This window comes from Pseudorasbora parva, chromosome 6 (assembly GCF_024679245.1).
Source record: "Pseudorasbora parva isolate DD20220531a chromosome 6, ASM2467924v1, whole genome shotgun sequence".
NCBI lineage: Eukaryota > Metazoa > Chordata > Actinopteri > Cypriniformes > Gobionidae > Pseudorasbora > Pseudorasbora parva.
The window spans coordinates 23,437,080-23,462,070 of NC_090177.1; the positions used below are offsets into that span (position 1 = coordinate 23,437,080).

At 42.7% G+C, this 24,991-nt stretch overlaps 1 protein-coding gene across 5 annotated transcripts in view; it reads right to left on the minus strand.

Moving 5' to 3' along the window:
- Positions 1-24,991, minus strand: part of rap1gapa (RAP1 GTPase activating protein a) — a 128,380-nt gene that overhangs the window by 86,871 nt on the left and 16,518 nt on the right. For 2 of the 5 annotated variants that reach the window (XM_067446283.1, XM_067446280.1), the window contains exon 1: positions 4,688-4,708. The exons of 1 other annotated variant lie outside the window; for it this stretch is intronic. Coding sequence is in view for 1 of the 4 variants with exons in the window: in XM_067446277.1 (XP_067302378.1) it covers positions 4,688-4,731 (44 nt within the window). In the remaining 3 variants the exon portion in view is untranslated. Of the gene's footprint in view, positions 1-4,687; positions 4,753-24,991 lie in introns of those variants that run through there. 2 more of the 5 variants (XM_067446277.1, XM_067446284.1) reach the window with 2 other exon arrangements.

Below are 24,991 nucleotides of genomic sequence, written 5' to 3' on the forward strand. Positions count from 1 at the left end.
GGGCCGGGACTCGATTAAAAAAATTAATCTAATTAATTAGAGGCTTTGTAATTAATTAATCGAAATTAATCGCATTTTAATCGCATATAAATATTTTACCTGAGAACAATGAGAAGTAATTTTTCACATGTATTTTTAGTATACCATTGAATAATGACTGAATACATAAGCTTAATCAACAAAATATTGTTTATTTATTTCAGTCCAGCAGACCAGCGCAATGTTTGCCATTAAGTGTAGCAAAAGCATATTTGTGATATTTGAGACTCGATGTACTGTGGTGATATGCAAATTCCTTGTTGTATAGCTTGCACACAACCCTGCTCTTGACGACGCTTCCATTCTTTCGTTTTTTAAAACAAAATTTCCCATCCACGGGGCTGAGCAAAGCGGTCTCATCAGCTTCTTCTGTCATGTTCACTCATGCCCTGCGTCTCAATCAGCTCCATAGTTCCCTAGTCAGGGCACTGATCAGGACATAAGTCAATGGGCTGACTCCCTGATCAGTGCCCTGACTACTGAACTAGGGAGCTGATTGAGACGCACCTAAGGTTTGTTGTTGTCTTGACTCCGGAGCGCTAGTTGGTGTTCCAGTATAATCGGTCCGTCGAAACTGATTCATTGAAAAACGTTCCGCGGTGCAAAAATAAATGCGGTTAAATTTTTTATTTTTTTGCGTAATTAATTAACGCGTTAAAGTCACGTAATTAATTAATCTTAATTAACGCGTTAAAGTCCCGGCCCTAATATATATATATATATATATATATATATATATATATATATATATATATATATATGAAAGACAACCGTTTGTCTTTCATATATATGAAGAAGGGGAGCTCGCTGACTGATTAAACATTCGCTGTATCCGGTCGGCTAAACTCCGAACACATCTTCCCTTTTTAAGAATGACTTCAGTGCCGTTCTTTGTTCTTTTCTCAGAGGAATGCTTAACTCCAAGTCTTCCAGAGTCGCGGTCAAAGCTGATTCGAAAGACCGCCGTTATCCAGTTTCTGTGTTTACTAGAAGCACGCAAACGCAACTCGGCCATCGTCATTATGGCCCCGCCCGCCGACTCTATACACGACGTGATTGGGCCGTCCAGATTCTGAGGAATACAGCTCAGATAGGAATTGAGAGTTGCTAGACCACACTTGCGGGCAAATAAAATTTGCTGCCGCTAGGGTGCGTCTAGATTTCTAGGCTAAAAATCATCAGTATTAAAACAATAAAAGACCTGAAATATTTCAGTTGGTGTGCAATGAATCTAAAATATATGAAAGTTTAATTTTTATCATTACATTATGGAAAATATTATGAAAAACTTTTATTACATTACTTTTATTTATTACATTTTTGGAGAAGGACCTGTACATAGGCCTTATCTCTTGTTGATTGGATGGGCAATTTAACCATGATTCATCCCGAACTTTGTAGATAAAAAATACTTTAAAGGGGTCATATAATGCAATTTTTGTACAAGTTAATATGATTCTTTAGTGTCTAAATTAAAAGTTTGTAATGTACTCTCCTTAGCCTTGTAAGAGAACACTCATTTTACCTGGTCAAAAACAGCTCTGTTTTTAGCAAGCTATTTTAGTGCATATGACTTTAAATGATAATGAGCTTTGCTCACCCCGCCCCTCTGTTCTGTGGGGCGCTTTGACACACGCACGTGAAGTTGTTGCCTAGACAACAGTAGAGGGGAAAGAATGGCAACGGGAGTCTCTAGGCGTTTCTCAATGTCAAGGAAGGATCCTCGGAAGCCAGAATTCTAAGGATGCCACGTCATCGACATCCGACGAAGGACTGTTCCAATGTCGAGGATCCTCGAATTTCAACCAAGGACTGAGTCCTTCGTTCGAAAAATATGTCATATACAGAAAAGGATGCATATGAGTAGCCTTCGCGCACTTCGCGTTCTCAAATCACCCACAATCCTATGCGCGCAGCTTCGCTATCTTCTGACGTTCCCGGAGTCGGAGCGTGAACGGGGCAAATATGCTTGTATCGGAGTTTGTAGATGGGAAGGAAGGAGGCGGGAACCGGCGAACGTTCAACAACTTTATTATAAATAATAAACAAAACGAAAGTAACACGGGGAAAACCCTCACGGGCGACTGCCCGCACACACATAATAAAACATAAACAAACCATAATATAAACTCCAGGCCTAGTCCTCTCTCGTCTTCCACGCTCCACCATTTATACTCCAATCACTTTGCCGTGAGCCGAGACCGGTGTCAGCTGCCGCTCATTATCACTCCATCAGCCCGCTCTCACGGACCCTCACCTCGCTGATTGCCACAATGCTTTTATTTACGTTACCAAACATTTGTTATAACCGTAGTAAATATACGTAAAGTTTAACGTTTAAATGCCAGTACAAATTACTACTGTATTGATATAAAAATATATACAAATAACGTTACACGTAATGTTATTGATGGCCAACGGACCTTTTCACTGACGTAATGACGCAATGACGTGCACTTGCTAGCCTGTTCCATTTGCGTGTTCTTCGAATCCTAATGAGGAGCCTCGCCTAGCCTCTGAAGGAAGTGACTTGGAAGGATCAGTCCTTCCAAGGAAGCATCCTTGACATTGAGAAACACCTTCTGAGGAGGACACAATTGAACCCGGAACAAGATGACAGCCCAGCGAGCAGGATTTTTGATCTATCTTTGTACTGGCAGGGTAACGTTAGCGTAGTGAGATACGAATGCTATGCGTTTACTGATGTATAGGTTAGTTCATTGACAGATTGATGTTACAGCTAATGGTAAAGAAAACCTTTTTTTCTGTAAACGCAGGCTTGTCAGTGATGCGTAACGTTTTCTATGCAGTGTTGGGTACAACTGTCAGGGCTAAAGCACTGACACTAGGTCACCACAGGGATGTTTCAACAGACACCGTTATAAACCATCTACAAAAGTAAGCGTAGTGTTACCATGTTAACTTTACCACCAGCGTACACCGTTTGTAATAACACAATAACCATAACACGTTCTTCATTATAAACGTGAGACTATGATTTATATTGAGAACGTAACACATAGAATGCATGCTGTAATTTAACTTAGCCTGTAAACATTAGTGAAGTGTGCAAGCGTTTTAAATGTTACTCTCACTTCTTCTGGAGGTGCAGCAGGAACACGAATAGTCAGTAGTGTACCGTAGGGTTTCTGTCAAGGCTTTCACTAACGATCTAACGATTAACGCCCCACGCCGTTGCCATAACAACACACGCACACACACACACACACACACACACACACATTTGTTTTTGTGACATATGGGGACATTCTGAGAGGCAAGTCTGAGATGAAACGCTGCTGTCAATCAACAGTCGTGGGAGAGGGCCGTTTGACCATATGACATCACACAGTCGAATGGCTTGATGTGAGACAGGGGAAAACATATAAGGAGTCTATAAAAAAAAACACTGGACGGATTTTTATCATTATAGGATGGTTGTGTACAGGCACTGCCAACACACATTTCAGCTTGTAAAAGTGCATGTACCATTATATGACCCCTTTAAAGTTCTGTATACACAACCTCTTTATTATTGTTTTAAAATGCATAAAATATTAAAGACATCCAAATGTTAAAAAAAAAAAAAAAAAAAAAAAATATATATATATATATATATATATATATATATATATATATAATATGATAAATTGTTTTAAAATTCAATATTTGAATTGGATTTTAAAAAGCTGATATATTATTTTGTTGCAAATACTTTTTATTTAAAATGTCTAACTTTCAATAAGAAAACAGATTCATTCAATTATTATTTTACAGTTACATTTAATGTTACAAAAACATATTACTTTTACTAAAGTATATAAATATTTGTGTTTTGTGAAGAAATTAATGTGCAGGCACAAATTATAATAAACTTCGACCATGACAAGCAAATTCAGTCAAATGTGTCCAAAACCTTTGAATGGAAATGCATCTATTTACAGAGAGTCCTGGTGGGACAGGTTCCGTGACTTCACAGCGTTTCTGTGATCAGATCAGCCATGCAGGCACAGATAACACTTGTCCTTGACAACAGAGCTGAAATATGGCAGCCTTGCACCTGTTGAGCAGACAGGATCCTTTAACAAGCAGAGGAATCTCACTGGAGTCTGTGGGTATTCAATCGAACGGAAACTTTGAACTCCTCCCATCTGAATCAACGGATCACTTAAAATCACTTAAAGAGGGCTTAATCGAATCCTCAAGGCCGGATTGATAGGGTAAACAGCTCATAATTACATTAACCTCCCTGGCTGCTTCGCAGAAATAAGGTTTCTGCCTGGATGCGTGTCTGCTTCAGTCAACCACAGTGTCTAATTCAATCCAAACTCAATTATCCTCTCCGTTATAATGGCCTTTAAAGGGTTTCCTTGCAGGAGAGCAGTTCACCAGAGCCGTCGTAATGCATTGCACTCTAAGAAAGCAGCGCTGTCATTCAAATATATACCAGTGATGAAATCAAGTCTGCTTGTAGTGATAATAGTGCTTTACAACGCATTAGCATTCAAACGTGCCGTTATCATATCGCCCTACTGAGACTGTAACCACAGTGGCTGATATCCTGATTATTTATAATCACACTTCACAGCACAGAGTAAGAAGAGAAATGTGAATATAAAATGTTTTGATAAACAGCGTTTGCTCTTACCCGCCATACGCTCCAAAAGTGAAACTCCTCTTTCTCTGCGGCATCTTGGCTAATGGATACAGCTGAGTACAAAACAGAGAGACAGAACTCTACAGAGACACCAGCACTGCCTCTGTCTCCCTGGACTGACTGAGTATGACTGTGCGTGTGTGTTTTCGTGTGTAACTGTACACATGCAGCATGCTGTCCTTACTTTCCACTCCCCTGGCTCCCTCTCTCTCACGCCTTCTTGGCAAATAAGGGACTGAGAGGCTGGTTCTGTCCACTTTCAGTCGCCCCGGTAACCATTCCCCACTTCTCGTTCATATCTTCCTTTAGTGCTAATGTAAACAGGCAGAAACTGAGCAGCAACTAATGTCTTCATAATGTCATGATGGATATAATGATAGACAGACAGACAGACAGACAGACAGAGACAGTACATACATACATTCTATGGAAAATATAATTGTCACCAAAAATAAAATATCACATATTAAAAATATAATGTAAATAAACCACTACAACAATAAATAATACATTGATAAATTACTTTTAAATCTGGATTTATTATTATGTTACACTTATTCTAAACCCAGCCCGATCTGCCGGGCGATTTGATTTTGCTCTGCAGCTCAGTCTGGAAACATGTACTTTAATTTCTACTGCTTCTGTTACACTTTTGCGGGAACCAATCTGTCACGTGTAAGCAGGGATGAGGAGAGATGAGAATCCAAATGCAGCATAACCAATTTAATAACAAAACAACATCAAAAGTAAATCCAAGAACAAGGGTATACAGAACCAGGCAGGAGGCTAACAACAGGAACAAGCATACAGGAGAACATTGACCGAAAAACAACAACTGAAGCAGAGGGAGTATTTTTGACACAGAAATACTCCATAAAACGTCCAACTTAGGTTTTGAAACTTTGTCTATGTTTAGGATGGGAATCCAAGTCTTTAACAGTGTAAAAAGCTCAGTATGCATGAAACAGCATTTCACCCACCCTTTAACAAGATAACAAGAGGGAGTGACTAAATGGGAAACACCAGGGAGAACTAATCAACATGAAAAACTACAAGGGACTACAAAAAAAGACAAAACAGGAAATAACAATAGAGTAATCAGACAGAGAAACACAGGCTGGAATCACGACACAATCACAGACTTGCTTATTCACCTGGCACGCTATTGGCGGGTTTAACACAATGACAGAGAGAGAAGTTATGGGTCGTTGCCCGTTGATCACGCCTCTTTTGGTCTAATTGGTTAAAGGACTATCCAATTGCATAGAGTCATTTGAATGATGCTTGTTTATGATGCCTTTTGTGATCTGATTGGTTGAAGGACTATTCAATTGCATACAGATTCATTTGAATTATGCTCATTTATCACGCCTCTTGTGCAGTAGAAAATACAGAGCAGACTCCCCAGACCAATATTCAGTCTTAAATTGAGCGTGGTCTGGTGATAGCAAGACAACTTGTATACTAATCCAAATTGTATACTAATAGTCAGTCATCCTTGACGATAGTGGTCCTGACAGAAAAGTGATTTATTTAGTATTATATAAGCTACTGTTATGTTTAACTACATTTTAAAATAACTGAAACTGTTTAAAAATGCATGTTTGTCCATTTAAGAAGCTATTGATTCATATTATTATTATTATTGTTTTGAAAAAAAGAAAAAGATTGAGCTTCAATATTGCCTCCAACCAATGGCATGCGTTTGGGGCAGTACTATCAGTTTGATTTGACCAATTGCAGAGATACACTCGTATCAAAATTCAGAAAAACTTCTTAATACAGAGAAGCCGAAAATCATTTCATAGCACATTATTATTTTAGGTTATGATGATTACCATGGACAATATTAAAAACAAAAAATAAAATGTTATTAGTTACATTTATTAGAATGAATGAATTAATTAATTTATAAGAAAATTTAAAATAAAATCCTTAAAAACTTATGATAAATAAAATAACTTGATATGGGGCAAATATATCATGCATCTCAAAAATCATTAATGGTGACGCTTGTGAAGAACAAAATACACAAATACAAATTAAGGGATCGTGTGTCACCTAAAAACAGCTGCTCAAACAAAGTGTTTGTCAACTGTTGACACAGAGTTGTGTTCTTTTTCAATGTCACTTAACTATTTACCTAACTGCACATACCTACTTCTCTGTCGTGAGCATGTATAATAAATCAGCCTTGGACACAGTCAAAAGAGAAGCGTATCTGTAGGTCAGTCATTAAGTGACTTTGCACAGAAGGTCTTATGGGACAGTGAAGTATGAGTCTGGCAGTATCTCTGTCTGATTATTAAGCAGAAAACAGTTGCTCTGTCCCCTGGTTGAGCTTTATTATCATTTATCTGGTTTAGAGCAGTTTAGAGTCTTCTTCGACATTTGCTTGTACATGTTTTCGTCCTTTATCAGGAGTGGATGGCACACAGGCTTCCAAAAGAACGCAAAAGCTGAGATCTCCTCAGAGATTGTCCTTATCGGCCCTGACGTGCTACTCTCAAACCCAGACGGTCTGACACATCTAGCCAGCGGCTGAAACCTCAATGACAAGAGTGTAAACCAGCTGATTCATCTGCAAAATCCAGGTTTATGTCAGCATATTTGATAAAATGGCTACTTGGCATTTTCCAACTAATGAAATTATCTGGGAAAACTGGACACAAAAGACATCCAGTAAATAGACCATCTCACAGAGCGCACGTATGTTTTTTTGTTGTTGTTGTTGCATGTAGCATACTGGAATCTGGCAGGAAAATGCACTAAACCTTATTTATTAACATATCCTTTGCGAGAGAGAGAGAGAGAGAGAGAGAGAGAGAGAGAGAGAGAGAGAGAGAGAGAGAGAGAGAGAGAGAGAGAGAGAGAGAGAGAGAGAGAGAGAGAGAGAGAGAGAGAGAGAGAGAGAGATGTGTTTGTGTGTGTGTTGTCACAGTTGGTTTTGTTTCATGTTTCACTAGTCTCTTGTCTAGTATTGTTCGTGTCATGTTGGTAAGTACATGTATTTGACTCAAGTCAAGTCTTTGTCTTGTTCACTTTGGATTATTTTCAATAAAACTGCACATGGGTTCAAATCAACTTGCCTTCAGTGGACTTCTGTGACAGTGTGTCTGTGTGCGAGTAAGGCAAAGCAGATGCACACCTTTTGAGGTGCAAGTTGAGGGAAAACAACATTGTACCAATATTTCGGCTAGTAGCCTTTGTCAAGGTATACGAGTTAAATACCTTGACTAAGGCTACTAGCCGAAACGTTGGTAAATTAATAGCCTATGCTTACGTGAGTGAGAAGTTGTTCTCCTTTAATTCCATTGTGTCTGTATGTGCAACATACAATAGTTACTTCTGGTCCTTTTATCTGATTGTCTGAGAGGTCTTTCCCAGCAATGTGATATTATCACCTTTATGTTTCTTATGTTTAAATAACATTAAAAAAAAACTGAACCAGAAAATGTACATGTGCAGTCGTGACGTAATGACATTACCAATCAGCGATTGGCATGCCATTTATATATCACTTATTATATACCTATATATATATATATATATATATATATATATATATATATATATATATATATATATATATATACCTATATATACCTATATATATATATATATATATACCTATATATATATATATATATATATATATATATATATATATATATATATATATATATATATATATAGGCCTTAAAAACACAACAGTAATATTAAATAGTAGTGGGTTTACTGCTATACATAGAAATACAAAGATGGTGCACTCGCATTATTTATGAATATATGTGTGTATACAAATGCTACCAAAATGTGTGTGTGTGTATTCTGCCATATTGCGCATTGTAGTTTCTCCCATTCATAAATAATGGAAGTACACCATCTTTGTATATCTATAGCAGCAAACCCACTATAATTTAACACTACTGTTGTTGTTTTAAGTTCCCTTTCGAAAGGGAACTCGCGCTGCGTCAGCTGACGCTACGGGGAACGCCTTCAGCGTGACAGGTGTCTGAAATCGCTATCAAATCACAATCCTACTGACCGTCGGCAGCTGGTGATGTCATCACCGTGCGACCAGGAAGTATAAAAAGGCACCGTGCCAACATGACAACATCCTTTCGTCTTCAGGGACTGTTTTGTCTGGTTCGCTGGAAAGTCAAAAAAAAAAAAAGATGAAGTGCACACGCAAAATGAAGGGAGCGTACAGGAAGTGCGCTGATCCGTGTCCCAGGTTTCTCACACCTGAGGACACACACACCCTTTGTGTGCTCTGCCTGGGGGAAGAGCACGCGCGGGAGGTTCTCGAGGGGGCTTCCTGCGCAAACTGCGAGCGTTTTCCGTTGAGGACGCTCCGCTCTCGCTTGGCCTTCTTCTCGAGGGAGGAAGAGCCAGCATCTGGGAGCGGTCCCGCTCAAGCTGAGGCTGAGCGGCGCCGTCTGTCCTGGGGCTCCCAGATGGACCTGGCTCATCGTCTGGAGAGTACAGTTCTCGCGGACGATCAGCCAGGTCGCGAGAGCAGGCTGACGGAGGAGGAGTCGGATGGAGACTCCTCCTCGTCGTCAGTCCGTGCTTTTCCGGTCGATCAGAGGATGGCTGTGGATGAGGAGGGAAATGAAGCTGAGGCTGAATCCTCCCAGCCATCCTGCCCCGTGTATAGGGAGCTGATAGATGTAATGGGGCGCGCGGCGCTGAGACTTCAGCTGCCGTGGCAGAGAGCCAGGGGAGAGGCCGCCCGCCCTGACAGACTGGGCGATCGGTTTCTCCCCGACCATAGCCGCCCAGCTCCCGGGAGCCTTCCATTCCTCCCCGACCTTCACGAGCAGGTCGTGGGGGCATGGAAGAAACCCTACTCGGCGCGAATCCATCGACATCAGCGTTTTAACTTCGCTGATGTCGAGGGATTGGCCGAGGCAGGGTATGTGTCGATGCCGCCCATCGACGAGACGTTCGCGAACTATCTCGCGTCTGGGCGGCCGTCGACACTAAGAGCTCCTGCCCTGCCGTCTAAACCATTGAAGACGACCTCGCGTCTTAACGGCAGGGCATACACGTCGGCAGGTCAGGCGGCGGCGGCCTTGCACACAATGTCAGTGTTGCAGGCCTATCAGGCCGATCTGCTGAGGGACCTCGATCAGGGGGAGGGCCTACCCCCTGATGCGATGGCTGAGTTGCGCCGCACCACGGATCTCTCTCTCCGGGCGGCCAAACACACAGCAGTCGCCATCGGACGATCGATGGCGGCTATGGTCGCCACGGAGAGGCATCTGTGGCTGAACCTGGCGGACATCGGGGGGAAAGAAAAGGCCTTTCTCCTCGATGCCCCGGTCTCGCCCTCTGAACTTTTCGGCACCTCCGTCGAGGCGGTGGTGGGAAAGTTCAGAGAGGCGAGGGCGCGCTCAGCGGCGTATAGAACATGTATTCCGCTGAGGTCCGGGGTGGCGCCCAGGCAGGAGGGTGTCCCTGGCTCTTCGGGATTCGAGGATCACCGACTGGGCCAACGCAGCAGCGTGGCCTCTCGTGCGCCCCCTCCGTGGAGGAGTAGGACGCAGAAGAGGCGGGACACCCGCAACAGGAGGAGGGACATCGGGGAGAAGAACCGCTTCCAGCGCCGGAAGCAAGGAGGTGGTGAGTCTCCGCCCCCGAGGGCGCGGAAGTGAGTTTAGTGTCCCCTCCTTTGTTTTCTTTTCTTTTCTCTCCCCGGGCGCGCTTTACACCAGGCCGCGCGGGCCGATGATGAGCGGATGTGAGACTCTGACGGCCTGCCAAGCCGGTGTGTGAGAGCGCCCCACCCTCAGGTTAGTGCGACGAAGCATGCATGTTACATGAAGCGATGAGGCACTGAAGACAGCGGGTGAGTCCCCTTTTAGGGCAAACATTCTTCTTTTCAATGCCGTATGTTTGGACTCTATGCTTCCCTGAGGGATATTTTGTCGAGGAAAGTATTAACAGATGGAAATGTGGGCCTGTAGTTCCCTGGCAAAGGTGGCTAGAACGATGTTTGTATAAACACAGTGGGTGTTTGTAGGCTGATGTTTGCTAGTGTAGCAACAGTAGTTTATAAGGCTGCTTCTCTTCTGGATATGTGTAATATGAGCAGATGAGGCCACCGCACATGCCGCGGGCATGTAGCGGCGATTTAAACTGACGTATGTTCTCCTGGCGAACGTTTTTAGCTGTAGCCACCTCTGGGTAGCGGTGGCACCTCTGCTAGTGAAATATCTAGATGAATTTGTGAGGTTGGGCTAGCGCATGAACTACAGTAAGGTCTGTCCCAGGCCTTCTTAGGGCCGTTGTTGTGGGATTATCAGACCGATGCTAGTGCATCAAGTTGGCCTAGGCTGTTGATGGGATGACGGTGGCGTCTCGCGGTGGCATATCGCCCTGGCAGTTGCCCCGGGCTCCTGTCGGTATCCCCGCAGGAGCTTTGTATCCCTACCCGGCCTCCCCGTAGTAGGGTTGTCCGGCCAATGCCCACCCCCCTTCTGCATTTGGGGGTTGTTATTAATGCAAAAAGGTGTGTAGCAGATTGAATCGCGACTCAGCCAGTGGTCGTGGGGACGGGGTAGGCGTCTCTTCGCGGTGCGCAGTCAGACTGGTTTTGCTAGCCCCGCCCCCCAGAGCTAGTGCGGCCGCCACTTCGGGGCGGCCCCCCGGCTTGGTTCAGGAAATGGCCGGTTGTGTGTGTTCAGTATATTTCACTTTTTGCTCTGTGTCTTCTGCTTCACCTTTTAGGCTCGGGTCGAGCTGTACTTCGCAACCATCTGAAAGCATCGGTTGGTAGGATGCTCCCCTGGAGTCGAAACACTGTCACGGCTGACGCCCTTGCGCGGACGGCGGACCGCTGGACGACCAGACGGCCGCCCTGGAGGCAGGTGGCGTAAGTTGTACTCCCCTCGCTTTAGAGGGTACAAGGCGTTTTATGCTGAGTGCACTGCTGTGGGCATTGTGTTTTAGGTCCACGCTGGTAGGCGCTGCCTGAGAGACTGCGCCGTCGCAGAAGGCTGCTATGGGCCGCTGGGGCGGACCGACAATAGAAGGCGGGCTGGCGGGAGACGCCAGCCGAGGCAGTCCGGGCAGTTAACTCTGGGTCAGGTGGTAGGCCTCAGTAGGCCTCCCTGCGGGTGAGTTCCGACATCGTGGCCCATGTGAGCAGGGAGGGTTCTCCCCAACGATGTCGGCTGCAGCAGAAACCTCGTCATAAGTAGGCCCCTAACGGCCTCCCTGTGGATGAGTCCCCAGGTAGTGACTGGATACCCAGTCCTCATCAGCCAGCAGACAGCCACTGTCAGCCCGACTTTAAGGGCTCGCTGAGTTTCAGCACGCCTCACATGGCGTCCCCTGAGGGGGTGACCTAGGGTTCCGACCATTGGTTGACAGGATCTAGGCCGCTTTGGCCTCCTGTAGGGTGAGCCCCGGTTCCCAGGTCTTGCGACAGTGTGCGTGGGTGCTAGCCAGGCGGCTAGCATAGTCTGCTATCAGGGACGGGCCGCTGCAGGCCGTCCTATGATCGTTTCCCGGCCCTGCGGGGTTTTCCGGTGGGATTTGCCATCGGATAAGCACCGTATGTCACCAATCTAATAGGGAACTGCCATTCGGCAATAGGCCTCTCCAGGCCGCCCTAAAAGGTGGGAGGGGATTCCCGGACCAGGTCTCGGTGACAAGCTAGCCATTAGCATAGGTGGCTTCTGGCGTTATGGCCTCATGGGCCCCTGAGGAACCAGTAAAGCCACCTTCCTGCGGCTCTTAACAGCTAGCACTGGCGGTGCCAGGTAGAGGCGCCTCCTGGCCTCCCTGGAGGGGAAACGTTCCCCTAAGCGGGAACATAGAACTGGCTTTGGCTGACAGCTAGTGGCTGCCTGCCGTTGGGTCCCGGCCTGGGCCGGTATAACTCAGTGGCGGGCTCGTGCCCTAGCACAACGAGACTCCGTTTCTGCTGCGCAGTCCCTTCAGGACAGGGACTGGCTAGCCTACAGCATGGGTTACCTACCAAGCTGGCTTAAGAGCTCCCCTCATTGAGGGTCGTCTGCGAGCTTACGGCCGCTTGAGGCTGATCAGACGGGCAGGCCCCCCTCGGGGCCTCCTGGGCAGATCAGTCCATAGGCCTTTTTAGGCCTCCTGAGCACCCCTGTAATAAATGTGCTCAGTAGATCCTAGGATCGAGCAGAAGAGACTCCCCTCGATGGCAAGGGTAAGAAGCACTAAGCTGAGTACTGCTCTCCAGGATTCCCGTCTCCGAGTTCCGGTCTGAGGAGGACACTGCCACTTTGCAGTCCCTCAGTCTGGATGCTCATAAGTAGAGCGATGTCCGGAGGCTCTGTTTTGACAGACAGGGTTGGCCAAGCTGGGGTGTCCCACAGAAGTGATGCCAGGTGAGGCCTCCCTGGTGGCATTCGGTGAAGGGGTTTCCCGAATTAGTGACGGCTGGTGGCACCCTCGGGTCCCCTAGCCACATTCCCTTAAGGGACTCCTTCCTTCGAAAGTAGTAGGTCCCAGGCCCTCGAGCAAGCCGAGAGTAGGAAACCTCAGTTAAAACTTGTTTAGGTTCTCTCTTAGGCATATAGCTTGGGCTATGACCGTAGGGAATGATGTCACTGGCAGCCGGTGTGGCGAGAGGGGGAGTGGTTCAGACTTTCCGCGAACACTCGTCCAGGCAGTTCTCACTGCCAGTAAGGGGCGTGCACTCCCCTCAGCATGGCGGCGTGGGTATATCGTTCCCCGTAGCGTCAGCTGACGCAGCGCGAGTTCCCTTTCGAAAGGGAACGTCCCTGGTTACGTATGTAACCTTAGTTCCCTGAGAACAGGGAACGAGACGCTGCGTCACATGGCCATGCTTCAAGGTGTGCCTGCCCACAGTCCCTTCAGACGAAGCGGATGTTGTCATGTTGGCACGGTGCCTTTTTATACTTCCTGGTCGCACGGTGATGACATCACCAGCTGCCGACGGTCAGTAGGATTGTGATTTGATAGCGATTTCAGACACCTGTCACGCTGAAGGCGTTCCCCGTAGCGTCAGCTGACGCAGCGTCTCGTTCCCTGTTCTCAGGGAACTAAGGTTACATACGTAACCAGGGACGTTTTTTTATTTTTAGGCAACAATATAGGCCTAGTTGTTTAAATTTAAAGGGGTGGTTCCGTGTTTTTTTTCTAGGCTTGGTTGTGTTTATGGGGCGCAGTATAACATGTCTAAATACTTTAAAATATGTGGTTTATAACTTGTGATACACATATCTGTAGCCGCTTATGTGCTGCTTATACAGAACATGTCGTGTAAAACATATTCAATCTAACTGGTGACTGACTGGCGAGCCGAATAAAATGGATTTACGTATCTAAAGAAAGTCCAGCTACATGAAAGCCCTGACGTGCACCATGATATATTGTCAATCCACCCGCAGAGCAGACAGGCTGTCCTCATTGACTCAGATGGCTGCTCTCAGCTCAAAGACATTTGCTCTTAGGGAATAAACTGCCAGGTAGACATTGATCAGACAAGAATACTGTTTACGCAGCTCTTATTTTTCTGCTCAGGCCACTGCTGTTCATCATTTCAAGGATTGAGACAGACCCAGATGCTCCACAATGAATGCGTATTGTTTGAGGGGCAAACTGAGGCCATATCAGTCAGATCTCAAACAAATGAACGTGACAAGTCCCATTCACAAGCCAGTAAACTCTCATATCCTTTACAACATCTGAGCAAATGGGATTTTCAACAGTGGGACCAAGGGACTAATATGAGCTTTGAACTTATAGCCTGTTGGTGACAGAAATCAGAGTCTAGGCGAAAATTTATAGGCTGCAGTCTGAAAACTCCTATAATAACAGAGAGACTTTGAAAAGTATGGCTCTATCAAAGATCTGCTTTCAGCTCAAATGAAAAAGTGCAGACAGTGGTGTAGTTGTTTATGAGCTGTTGATCCTGCGGCGTGAAAAGGTTCGGCTTACTTCCCCTCAGACGGGAGGGTTAATTACACCATAACATTTACTCTGTCTCATGATAAACACCTTGCTTATGGCCACAGCATATAAAAGAGGCTCAACCATGGCTAGGATTATATTTCAACTGGAGAAGAGATGATTTTAAGAGGGACAGGTATTTAGAGGGTAATTGTGCTGGAAATATACTCCAGCCTATATTTGAATGCATTTCATTTTATATCAGACTTACATACCGCATGCCAGCTACGATAAAACAAAATTACTTCCTCCAATACTTTACTCATAAAACACTATTCTATAACTTGTTTCAGAAAGGGGAAACAGTACAGTCACAGGCTTGTGAATATTAAAGAGGCCATAGATGTGGCTGTTTGTCTGAAGGATTTTTAGAAGCGTCCACATGACCCCATGTCCCAGCAAGGGAAGCAGCCATGGACTCCTTCACACTGTGCCCTTTCACTAGAGCTCAGTACACTACTGCAGAAACACTGACAGAAAGAGAAAGTTGTTCAAACATTCATTAGGCATATCTAGAAAAACTTGGGCATACATATGAACAATTTTATCTAATAGTTTCAGATTATTACTTATATACAGTATTAGACATACGACAGACAAACAGATGTAAGAATGCTAATAAGAGGCTAAAACAGATTAATTTTGGTGCATTAACAGAAGACCATCAGATTTAGTTTCTCAGCAGACACTAGATCGCTCTCCTCCCAGGAAACACTGTGCTGGATCAATGACCTGGCTAAGTGACTGTTTGGCATATTCCATGCCCATCGATCTTAGTGCCATGGAGCCACAGAGTCAAGTACAACCAGAGTTCATCTCTTCCTCCTGAGAGCTCAATCTTTCTTGCAGATATATGACTCAAAAATATCAATGCATTTACGTTTGAAAAGAAATCCTAAAGAGATGCCAGTTGTACAGCCTGTTCAGAGCAACACCGGCACCTACTGGCAGATCATGAAACTGCAAGGTAAAGAGTGTGTGTGTGTGTGTGTGTGTATGTGATGATTCTCTGACTCAACTTTAATACACCCATGAACTGGGTGTATTAAACACAGACCATTCCCTGGGTCACCATGATTTTGCCAAGTAAAATACAATGAAAAAAAAAAAGGTGTGTTGGATTTACATGATTTAATCATGTACATCGGTCCCACACAAGTTAAACAAACATAAAACTACAGAAACTACAGTTTCAGCAAAAATCATGTTTGAGTACTTGATTGGTTCACAGTAACCCCAAATAATGTAATCTAGTAGATTGCACCTTTAAAAGAATTACATTAATCGAAAGCAAAGAAATCACGTTTAGAAGAGAAACAAAATTTTGTTGCGTAGATCGCAAATAATAAGATTAGGGGGGGGGGGGGTGAAACACTCAGTTTCAGTGAATCTCATGTCAATCTTGAGTACCTATAGAGTAGTATTGCATCCTTCATATCTCCGAAAAGTCTTTAGTTTTATTATATTTATAAAAGAAATATAGGCTGTACCGAGTCTTTCCGGAAAAAAACGAGCGGCTGGAGGAGTATCGTGTGGGCGGAGCTAAAGAATGACGAGTGCAAACAAAGCGGTGACATCCTCAAGCATGGAGAAGAAAACGCTACTCTAAATAAAGCATAGCTATCAATCAGATTAAACTAATACAGATAAGATCCAGAATCAGATCTGGAGGCTGAAATAAATTGAACAGGAGAAGCAACAACAGCAGGACGTCCGTCTCTGTGATATGTACTGTATTTAGTGGCCTGTCAACATTTGTGTGTGTTTACTCGCAGTTTATGAGGACATGAATCGGTTTATGGACTATTGTATGCGACTAAACCTTAGCAGTAGCAAGCAAAACGGTTTTGCACGTCAGACTAGTGTAGCGTTATACATAGAACAAAAATGGAGTAACCGTTAGCGCATTTGAATGACGAAGCACACTTTGTGCGAACGCTAGGTTTATGTTTGGGTGGTTTTACTGACACCTATAGTGGTCAGCTAAACAATGTATTTAAACACACACCATAGATCGTATGCTTCATTGATAAATTAACTATACACGATCGTGTTGTTTACTAAGGTTTACTCATGCGACGATAGCCAACAGCATATTTGAAGCAGTTTTACTCACCGCCTGCTTCCAAAGCAGGACTGAACCTTTATCGCTGGGACCGCTCCATCAAAAACACACTTCTTTGGTATGATTTGGTGAAGTCCTGTTACAGCAGTGACCGTGGAGATCCGCGATGTTGTGAAGCTTCCTGTCATTTCTGCGTTCAAATCGATTCAAATGCAGCGCTGCCTTCCCGGAATGCTGTGCTGAAGCGTTGAAGTCGCTCGACGTCACTCATAGGAATAAAGTGTTCATGGACGAGTGGATCTGCAGCTGAGAATGCTAATGGGCGTGCATTTTCTCTCTCGCCTCTAGTCACATGCGCGCACACCTTCCCGGGAGAAGAGCCCGTACGGCCCATACAAGGACCTCCCGCTCTGTCGACGTCAAGCGGACCCATACTCGAAAAAACTCTCCGAAACTTGTGAGAAACCGGAAGAAGTATTTTTAACACAGAAAGAAATACTCCATCAAACGTCCAACATTAGTTTTTGAAACTTTGTCTATGTTTAGGATGGGAATCCAAGTCTTTAACAGTGTAAAAAGCTCAGTATGCATGAAACAGCATTTTTCTACATACAGGATAATGCTACATACAGGATAATATCAAGTAAACATTAAAAATGTCATCTTTCATGTCCAGTGAGGCCATTCAGAAAGTCATATGTGTAGTATATCAGAAGACGTCCAACAGAGAGTGTGGTGCACTTAAGCATCACAGCAGAGCTAAATGACTTTCTTATCTGTGTGATGCAGCAATACACCTGGTGCTTCCAGGGATGCCCTATATAACTCAGCATATTGGTGCACATTCATTCAGAGCCCGCTGTACAGACTCACGCTGCCATGACTGCCAAGCCCTATGCTCATTGTGCATGGATTCTCTGAGATACAAACGGAAGGTTTTCATAAAACTTCTATAACAAAAAAAATGCAATCCATCAATAAAATATGATAAAGTTTACTGCAGTTAAAGTAATACTGCAATGATGAATAACTGCAAGCATACAAGTCATACTGTTTGATAGCTCTCTGTGAAGAACTGAATAGGATTTCAGTCTCTTTTTATTGCACTGTGTAGTCTGCAGTCAAATGCTCCAAACAAACATATACCAAAAACTAACCCATGGAGAAAACACTGGATCTAAACATGAGCAGGGCATGACAGGAACGCTGTGATAATAGACAACAAACTCACACAGGACTGCAAACACAGCAGGTAATGAGGGAAGACAGGTGGGGCAAATTAACCAGGGTGGGGTTAAACAATGGACATGAAAGCACATGGCACAAAGATGCAAACATGACAAGCTGTGCTCACACCAAAAAAAACAGTAACAAGAGCATATGACCAGCGAACACGATCACAAGCCATGTGCTCAAACAAAACAAGACACGAACATGCAGCCAATAAGAGCACTCACTGACTACATGTCCACACAAAACATGGCCATTTGAAAGCTCGCAGCCTATGAAAAACACAAGCCATGTGCTACACAGCACAAGAATATGACAAAGCATGCAACCGATGTAAACAAAAACTGCATGCTAAAGAACACAACAACACACATGGACAGAAGAGCATACAGCCAAAGCGAACTCGAACACCGCACCCTCTTTTACAAGACAGAAGCAATGTCAGGGTTGTATCATCACACAGAGAATAATAAAAAGACTGAAGTGACAGAACCCTGACAAAAAATATATAGAAAAATGTAATACATACGGAGCCCTGCACATGACATGCAGGAAGAAAGTAGTAAGCTAAATCACCCCTTAATTTATAAATCGTCCACACGATTTACTAATTCATACCCTCGATTTGCTAAATCATGCGCACGATTTATAAATCAAGAGAACAAATTAGTACCTTATGTGGAAGATTTAGCAAATCGAGGGAACAAAATAGTAAATCTGTCCTCAATCTGTCAATGGATCTCTAGCTTCCTGACAGACCGGCAGCAGCGAGTGAGACTGGGTAAACTCACATCCAGCACTCTTACAATCAGCACTGGTGCCCCCCAGGGGTGCGTTCTCTCCCCACTGCTCTTCTCCCTGTACACCAATGACTGCACTTCTAAAGACTCCTCTGTCAAGCTTCTGAAATTTGCAGATGACACCACTGTCATCGGCCTTATCCAGAACGGTGACGAGTCTGCTTACAGACTGGAGGTTGAACAGCTGGCTGTCTGGTGCAGTTATAACAACCTTGAGCTGAATGCGCTCAAAACGGTGGAGATGATAGTGGACTTCAGGAGGAACATCTCAGCACTCCCCCCACTCACCATCATGAACAGCACTGTGGACGCAGTGGAGTCATTCAGGTTCCTGGGAACTACCATCTCTCAGGACCTGAAGTGGGACAATCACATTGACTCCAATGTGAAAAAGGCTCAGCAGAGACTGTACTTCCTTCGTCAGCTGAGGAAGTTCAACCTGCCACAGGACCTGCTGATTCAGTTCTACTCAGCTGTCATTGAGTCTGTTATATGCACCTCCATCACTGTCTGGTTTGGTTCAGCTACCAAATCAGACATCAGGAGACTGCAACGTACCATCCGGACTGCAGAGAGGATTATTGGTGCCAAACTGCCAACCCTCCAGGACCTGTACTCTTCCAGAGTGAGGAAGAGAGCGGGTAAAATCATCACAGACTCCACTCACCCTGGACACCTCTTGTTTGAACTGTTACCGTCAGGACGGCGACTCCGATCACTGGCCACTAGAACATCTAGGCATAGGAACAGTTTCTTCCCACAGGCCATTTCCCTCTTGAACAGTTAACCCCCCCCCCCCCCCCCCCCCCCCAAGGCAAATGCCTGTAAGTGCAATTATTCCCACTTTTTAGTGCAATATCTCCTAAACTCAGGTGATTACTTATATTACTTATATTATTTATTATTTATATTTATTCTCTCCACCCAAATACTGTAAATGCTCATAATCTATGTCTTCTGACTAAACGTAACCGTGACCTTATACTGTTCATATTTTTCTTCATATTTTTCTTCTTAGAATTTTTTATTACCGTGTTGTATTGTATTGTTTATGTGCACTGGAAGCTTCAGCACCAAAAAAAATTCCTTGTGTGTGAAAGCACACTTGGCAATAAAGCTCTTTCTGATTCTGATTCTGATTCTAAATCGGGTGCATGATTTATAAATCGAGAGAACACATTACTACCTTATGTGGAAGTTTTAACAAATCGAGTGAACAAAATAGTAAATCATGCGCATTATTTTTCTTAAACTTTTTTCTTGCATGTCATGTGCCGGGCTCTATTTATACATAGTACAATTATTAAATTATATTGTTATTGCATATAAACAATGCTAAAATTACACCGATGTAAAAACACATTCTCATATAGATTCTGCTTGCCCGCACAACAAATTGTAGCACTGCATCTGACTCCATTTGATCAGAACAAAACTAAGGCATATTAATGTTATGATTAAAGGTACAATAAGGGAAGAAAACTGACAAAACAACTCTCAAAACTGAAAAAAGATAGGTATTGCCTGTACTCTTTTAATTCTAGACACATATCCCCACTTCCAACTTCAGTATTCTCTCTTCTCTACTTCGAAGGATCTTAAACGCCACTAACCTGAAAAAAGAGAGACAGGAAATAAGTCTGTGGGGTACAGGAAAGTCGAAGAAAGGGGAAAGACCAGGGTAGAGAGCCAGAGAAAGCAAATATGCAGGGAGAACACATCATTCCAGACTGTCCATCACTAAAGCTTGCCAGTAAGTTTGGCTCTCATGTAAGTGTCATCTTAATGGATCGTTCAGTAAAAGCAGGCTCTTCAGCAAGAGGACAGGGTATTAAGTAGGAGCTATTTCTCAGTCCCAGATAGTGTCTGTCCATCCTGGAATTTTCACTCTCCAAGGCCAAACGGTTTACCCACCTATACTGTGACTTTTCTGCCTGGGAAACTTTCCAAAATAAATTCAAGTCTAAAGACTTGGAGTGCCATTCTGTTGCATTCTGATAACTTCATGAAGATGAAAGTACACTCTAACTACCTGTTCATCTTATGGTAAATGGACTGCATTTATATAGCGCTTTTAACAGACCTTATGGCCATCCAAAGCGCTTTACATTTGCCTCGCATTCACTCACTCATACACCGACGGCACTGTCAGCAATGTAAGGCACCATCCAGCTCGTCCGGAGCAGCTGGAGTTAGGTGTCTTGCTCATGGACACTTCGACACTTGGTCAGGTGGAACCGGGGATCGAACCACCATCCTTTCGGTTTGTAGACAACCTACATAAACCACTGAGCCACTGCCGCCCGTTTGTCCCTGCTACAGTCCTGCACTCAAAATCCATCAATTATATACAAAGAATGAAATGCTATAGTATATGCTAATTAATCTTACATCTTAATCTTCTAAAAGTACACAATTGTTATGAATATGGCGATGCGTATATGCTGAAAATGGTTATACTTTATAGCATATGTTTTGGGTCTTTATTGTGAATGGTTCATAGGTGCACATTCTGCACAATATTTCAAAAGAACATTGAGTTATTTTATCCCCTTCAAACACCATTTCCACTCGGTAAAACATAAAATAACGCAAGTAAAATAGTTTAATTCTACTTTGTAGTGGCTTTAAATGTAACGGATGACAGTTAAGCAGTGAAACGCAATCACAACACAACAAAAAAACAGATTGTTTCAGTTTGTAAAAAAGTAAAGATGACATCAGTGCTGAATAAGTGCTTGAATAAGCTTCAAGGGTCACTTCAGCAAATGAACAAAATAAGCTTTTCCCACAAATCTTTGCATGAAGCATATGTCAACAGGCATTCTGCAGCCAACAAACCCATTTAATGAATGAAACCTTTGGCATTTGTAACCTCTAAGAAAACACCACATCCCAAATAAAACAATTAGATGGTCAATTTAATTTCTTTGAATGCCAATGCTACATAAAGCAGCCTGTTTGTTTGCCAACCTGCAGAGTACATATGGCAAACTAAATCTTCTACTTAAACAGATGTGAGCATCTCTCAGGGTGAGGGAGAAAGGGACGACACCTTCCCTTCTGTGGCTTTCCTTCAAACCTCCTTAGCTCTTCATCAAAGACTTCTAGCTCATTTAATATAACAAAAGAACACAGAGAAGTGAGATCTAAGCAGCTGGATAAACTCCGACTTAAAACTGAATGGAGACCACAGGTGATCTGCAAACGAAATATTGCAAATTAAATGCTACCGATAATAATAGATGCCAGTCCCGTCTGCTCACTCTGCTAATGCCGCAGACAGAGATGACATGAATGGCAACTTATTTTTTCTCTGCAAAGGAGCTAAAGAAATGAAGTGCAAATGGCATAGCTTACACTAATGACATTACGGCGGGGATCCGCAATGAGCCAAGCTGTTAACTGAGACTGGCGGAACATCACTGCTAGAAGCCATGAATACAGATGAAAAAGCTTTATAATCAAGAACATAATAAACATGCTGTAATATATTGTGTCGGTATGCAAATCAAAACAGGAAATGACTTAAGCTGATTTTTTAAGAGCTTCTTATCACTATTTATAGAGTAGGGGTAGTTTTTATAGCAAGATAGAAAAAAGAAAATGTATTACATTTATCTGAGAAAAAAGGCAACTCCTTACAATATTCACTTTTTATGGTGCTGTGAATACTAATATAAACTAGAAAGACTTATGCGCACAAAGGCTCAAATTATTGAACAAAAATACAGTAAAACAGTGATATTTTGAAATAGCATTACTATTGAAACAGCTGAATTGAGAAATATATATATATATATATATATATATATATATATATATATATATATATATATATATATATATATATATATACATAATTGCCAACATTGATCAAAATGACAACATGAGGAAATAAGCTAAGGCTGCGGTACTTTATTCTGAGCTTGAGTGACCCATGTGTGCTTTAAAACATTACATACACTTCAACAAAATCAATTCTCCATCAACAAACACCAAATTAATCTTCCTGTTGAGCCACTTCCTGTTCACTCTAAAGGCTTACATCTGCTAAAAGTAGTGTTTATAGCCAAGAGGCATATTTCACGTTTGATTTTTCCATTTTTATTATGTTATAACCATACAAATCAAAATGCTATAGATTAATGTGTTATGCGTGTTTTAGATAATATAATTTTTAAATTTTTGGGGAGGAATATGTGACCTGTCATGCTATTCAACTAAGCTAAATAATTAAGCTAAAAGATCATTATTAGAGTACTCAATATTTCTGAGTATTCGAAGTAGTCATATATTTCATGTTACCAATTAAATACAAATTAGCATAATAAGGTAGATGCTTTTCCCTCAAAAATGGTAACACTAACAATTGCCAATTCTTTTTAAAATCAGAATAAACTATTAAGAAGTAACTGTGGTGGTGTTTAAATCCCCTTTCATAACATAAATATCTGAAACATTTAAACTACTAAAAACTACAGAAGGTTTCCTATCAGAAACTGATTTACAGACCATATTCCAGATGTTAAGCATCCAGCAGAAACTGGCAAGGTGCCATGAACACAAAAACAACATTTATCAAAGTGAGAGCAAGTGTGCTCAGGAAGCACAATAAATCATTGCGATACAGCGAAACAGATGTATGGCCTGAAAATAATGATAAAAACATGAATCATCAGCCTGCCGGACACTTGCACAACATACAGTATGTTCCTCAAAGTGAATGTGTTCATAGTTTAGATTTATTCACAACATAATCGCAAGAGACATAATTTTGAATTAACCTTAGGACACCTTGAATAATAAATAAGAGTCAGTTAAGGCTACATATGTGTGCACTGTTCTTACACTCAAAAGCGCTCGCTCCAGGTTCCAGCCTACCACTTCAGGTCCCTCTGGAGAGATCCAGCAGCCAATTAGCTGAAGCCCTGAGGCAGCTTGACGCATCTCAGGCAGGATTCAGGGTGACAGATCTGTTCCTGCTTAAAGCTGAACTCTGAGGAAGAGCAAGCTACTGCAAACTCGTATCTCACCTAAAGCAGTACTATTCATCCAGCTGTCCCAACAGAGTCTGCAAATCTGAGGAATGAGGTCTTGTCTCTTAGATGAGCATGCAAAACATGGCTGAGTGCAGAGTGCACTGTATGGCAGACAGGCCCTTTATCTGATGACATGCTGAGTGGTCAAAAGAGACAAGGGAAAGGTCTCTTCTCATGAAAATTTCTTTTCTCAGGTTTCTCATGCACAAAATGGATTAATACAATGACACTATGTATGTATGTATATATATATATATATATATATATATATATATATATATATATATATATATATATATATATATATATATATATACATACATACATAGTGCCATCAGCCTGCCAAATGATAGCACAGAATTTGTGGGAATTTGTGATTATTATGCGCAATCCCCTGTGCTCACACCCAAAGAATTAACTTCTTTTTAGCAGCTTATTGTGCTTAAACAGCCAAATACACACAAAACAATCAAAGTCAAAATGCCAGTCTTGGTGAGTATTCACATAAACCGCTAGCTGCTACCGTATCTTTACTGTAGAATGGATATCCTACATCTCTAAAAAGCGATACTTAGATTTTACAATGAACCTGGGAAATACATACAGATATAATTTATAGCCAGAGTCGTAGTAGTGTAGCAGTGAAGTGCTGACATGTTAATGGTTACAACTGGAGGCCAGCGATTGATTTAGGGAATGGAACAAAAGGACTCTCTGTTGAACAAGTATGACATCAGATGCAAGGACACCTCAAGCCTATTCTGCATGAATATTTCATGAACACAACTGATAATCTAAGGACCTCATCTGTGGAGGTTAAACAACAAATGTGGACAAATGTTCCTGCTTGTTCTGTTTTTACACATCATTCCCACATCTTTAGGGAAATTTCAATTTGATCTAAATCCCTCAAAGGCAAACACAGCTCTTCACCTCAGAGTTCATGATTTAACCCTGAAAGATGATTTTTAAATTAGGCTTTCTGGGATCACTGCTCTCTCAAAAAGGCCCAACAGAGACATGTATGCAAACAAGCGTTGGCCTTTCATTAAAAGGTGTCAGATAACTTTGCCAGTTATAATATTTTTTTAGCAACAAATCCTTCCTCAAGAGTAAAGGGCAAAATGTACTTCCTGTTCAGCATGCTAATGAATGATCTGTTCCAGAACTGTTTTTTGTTATGCTGGTTGAAAGT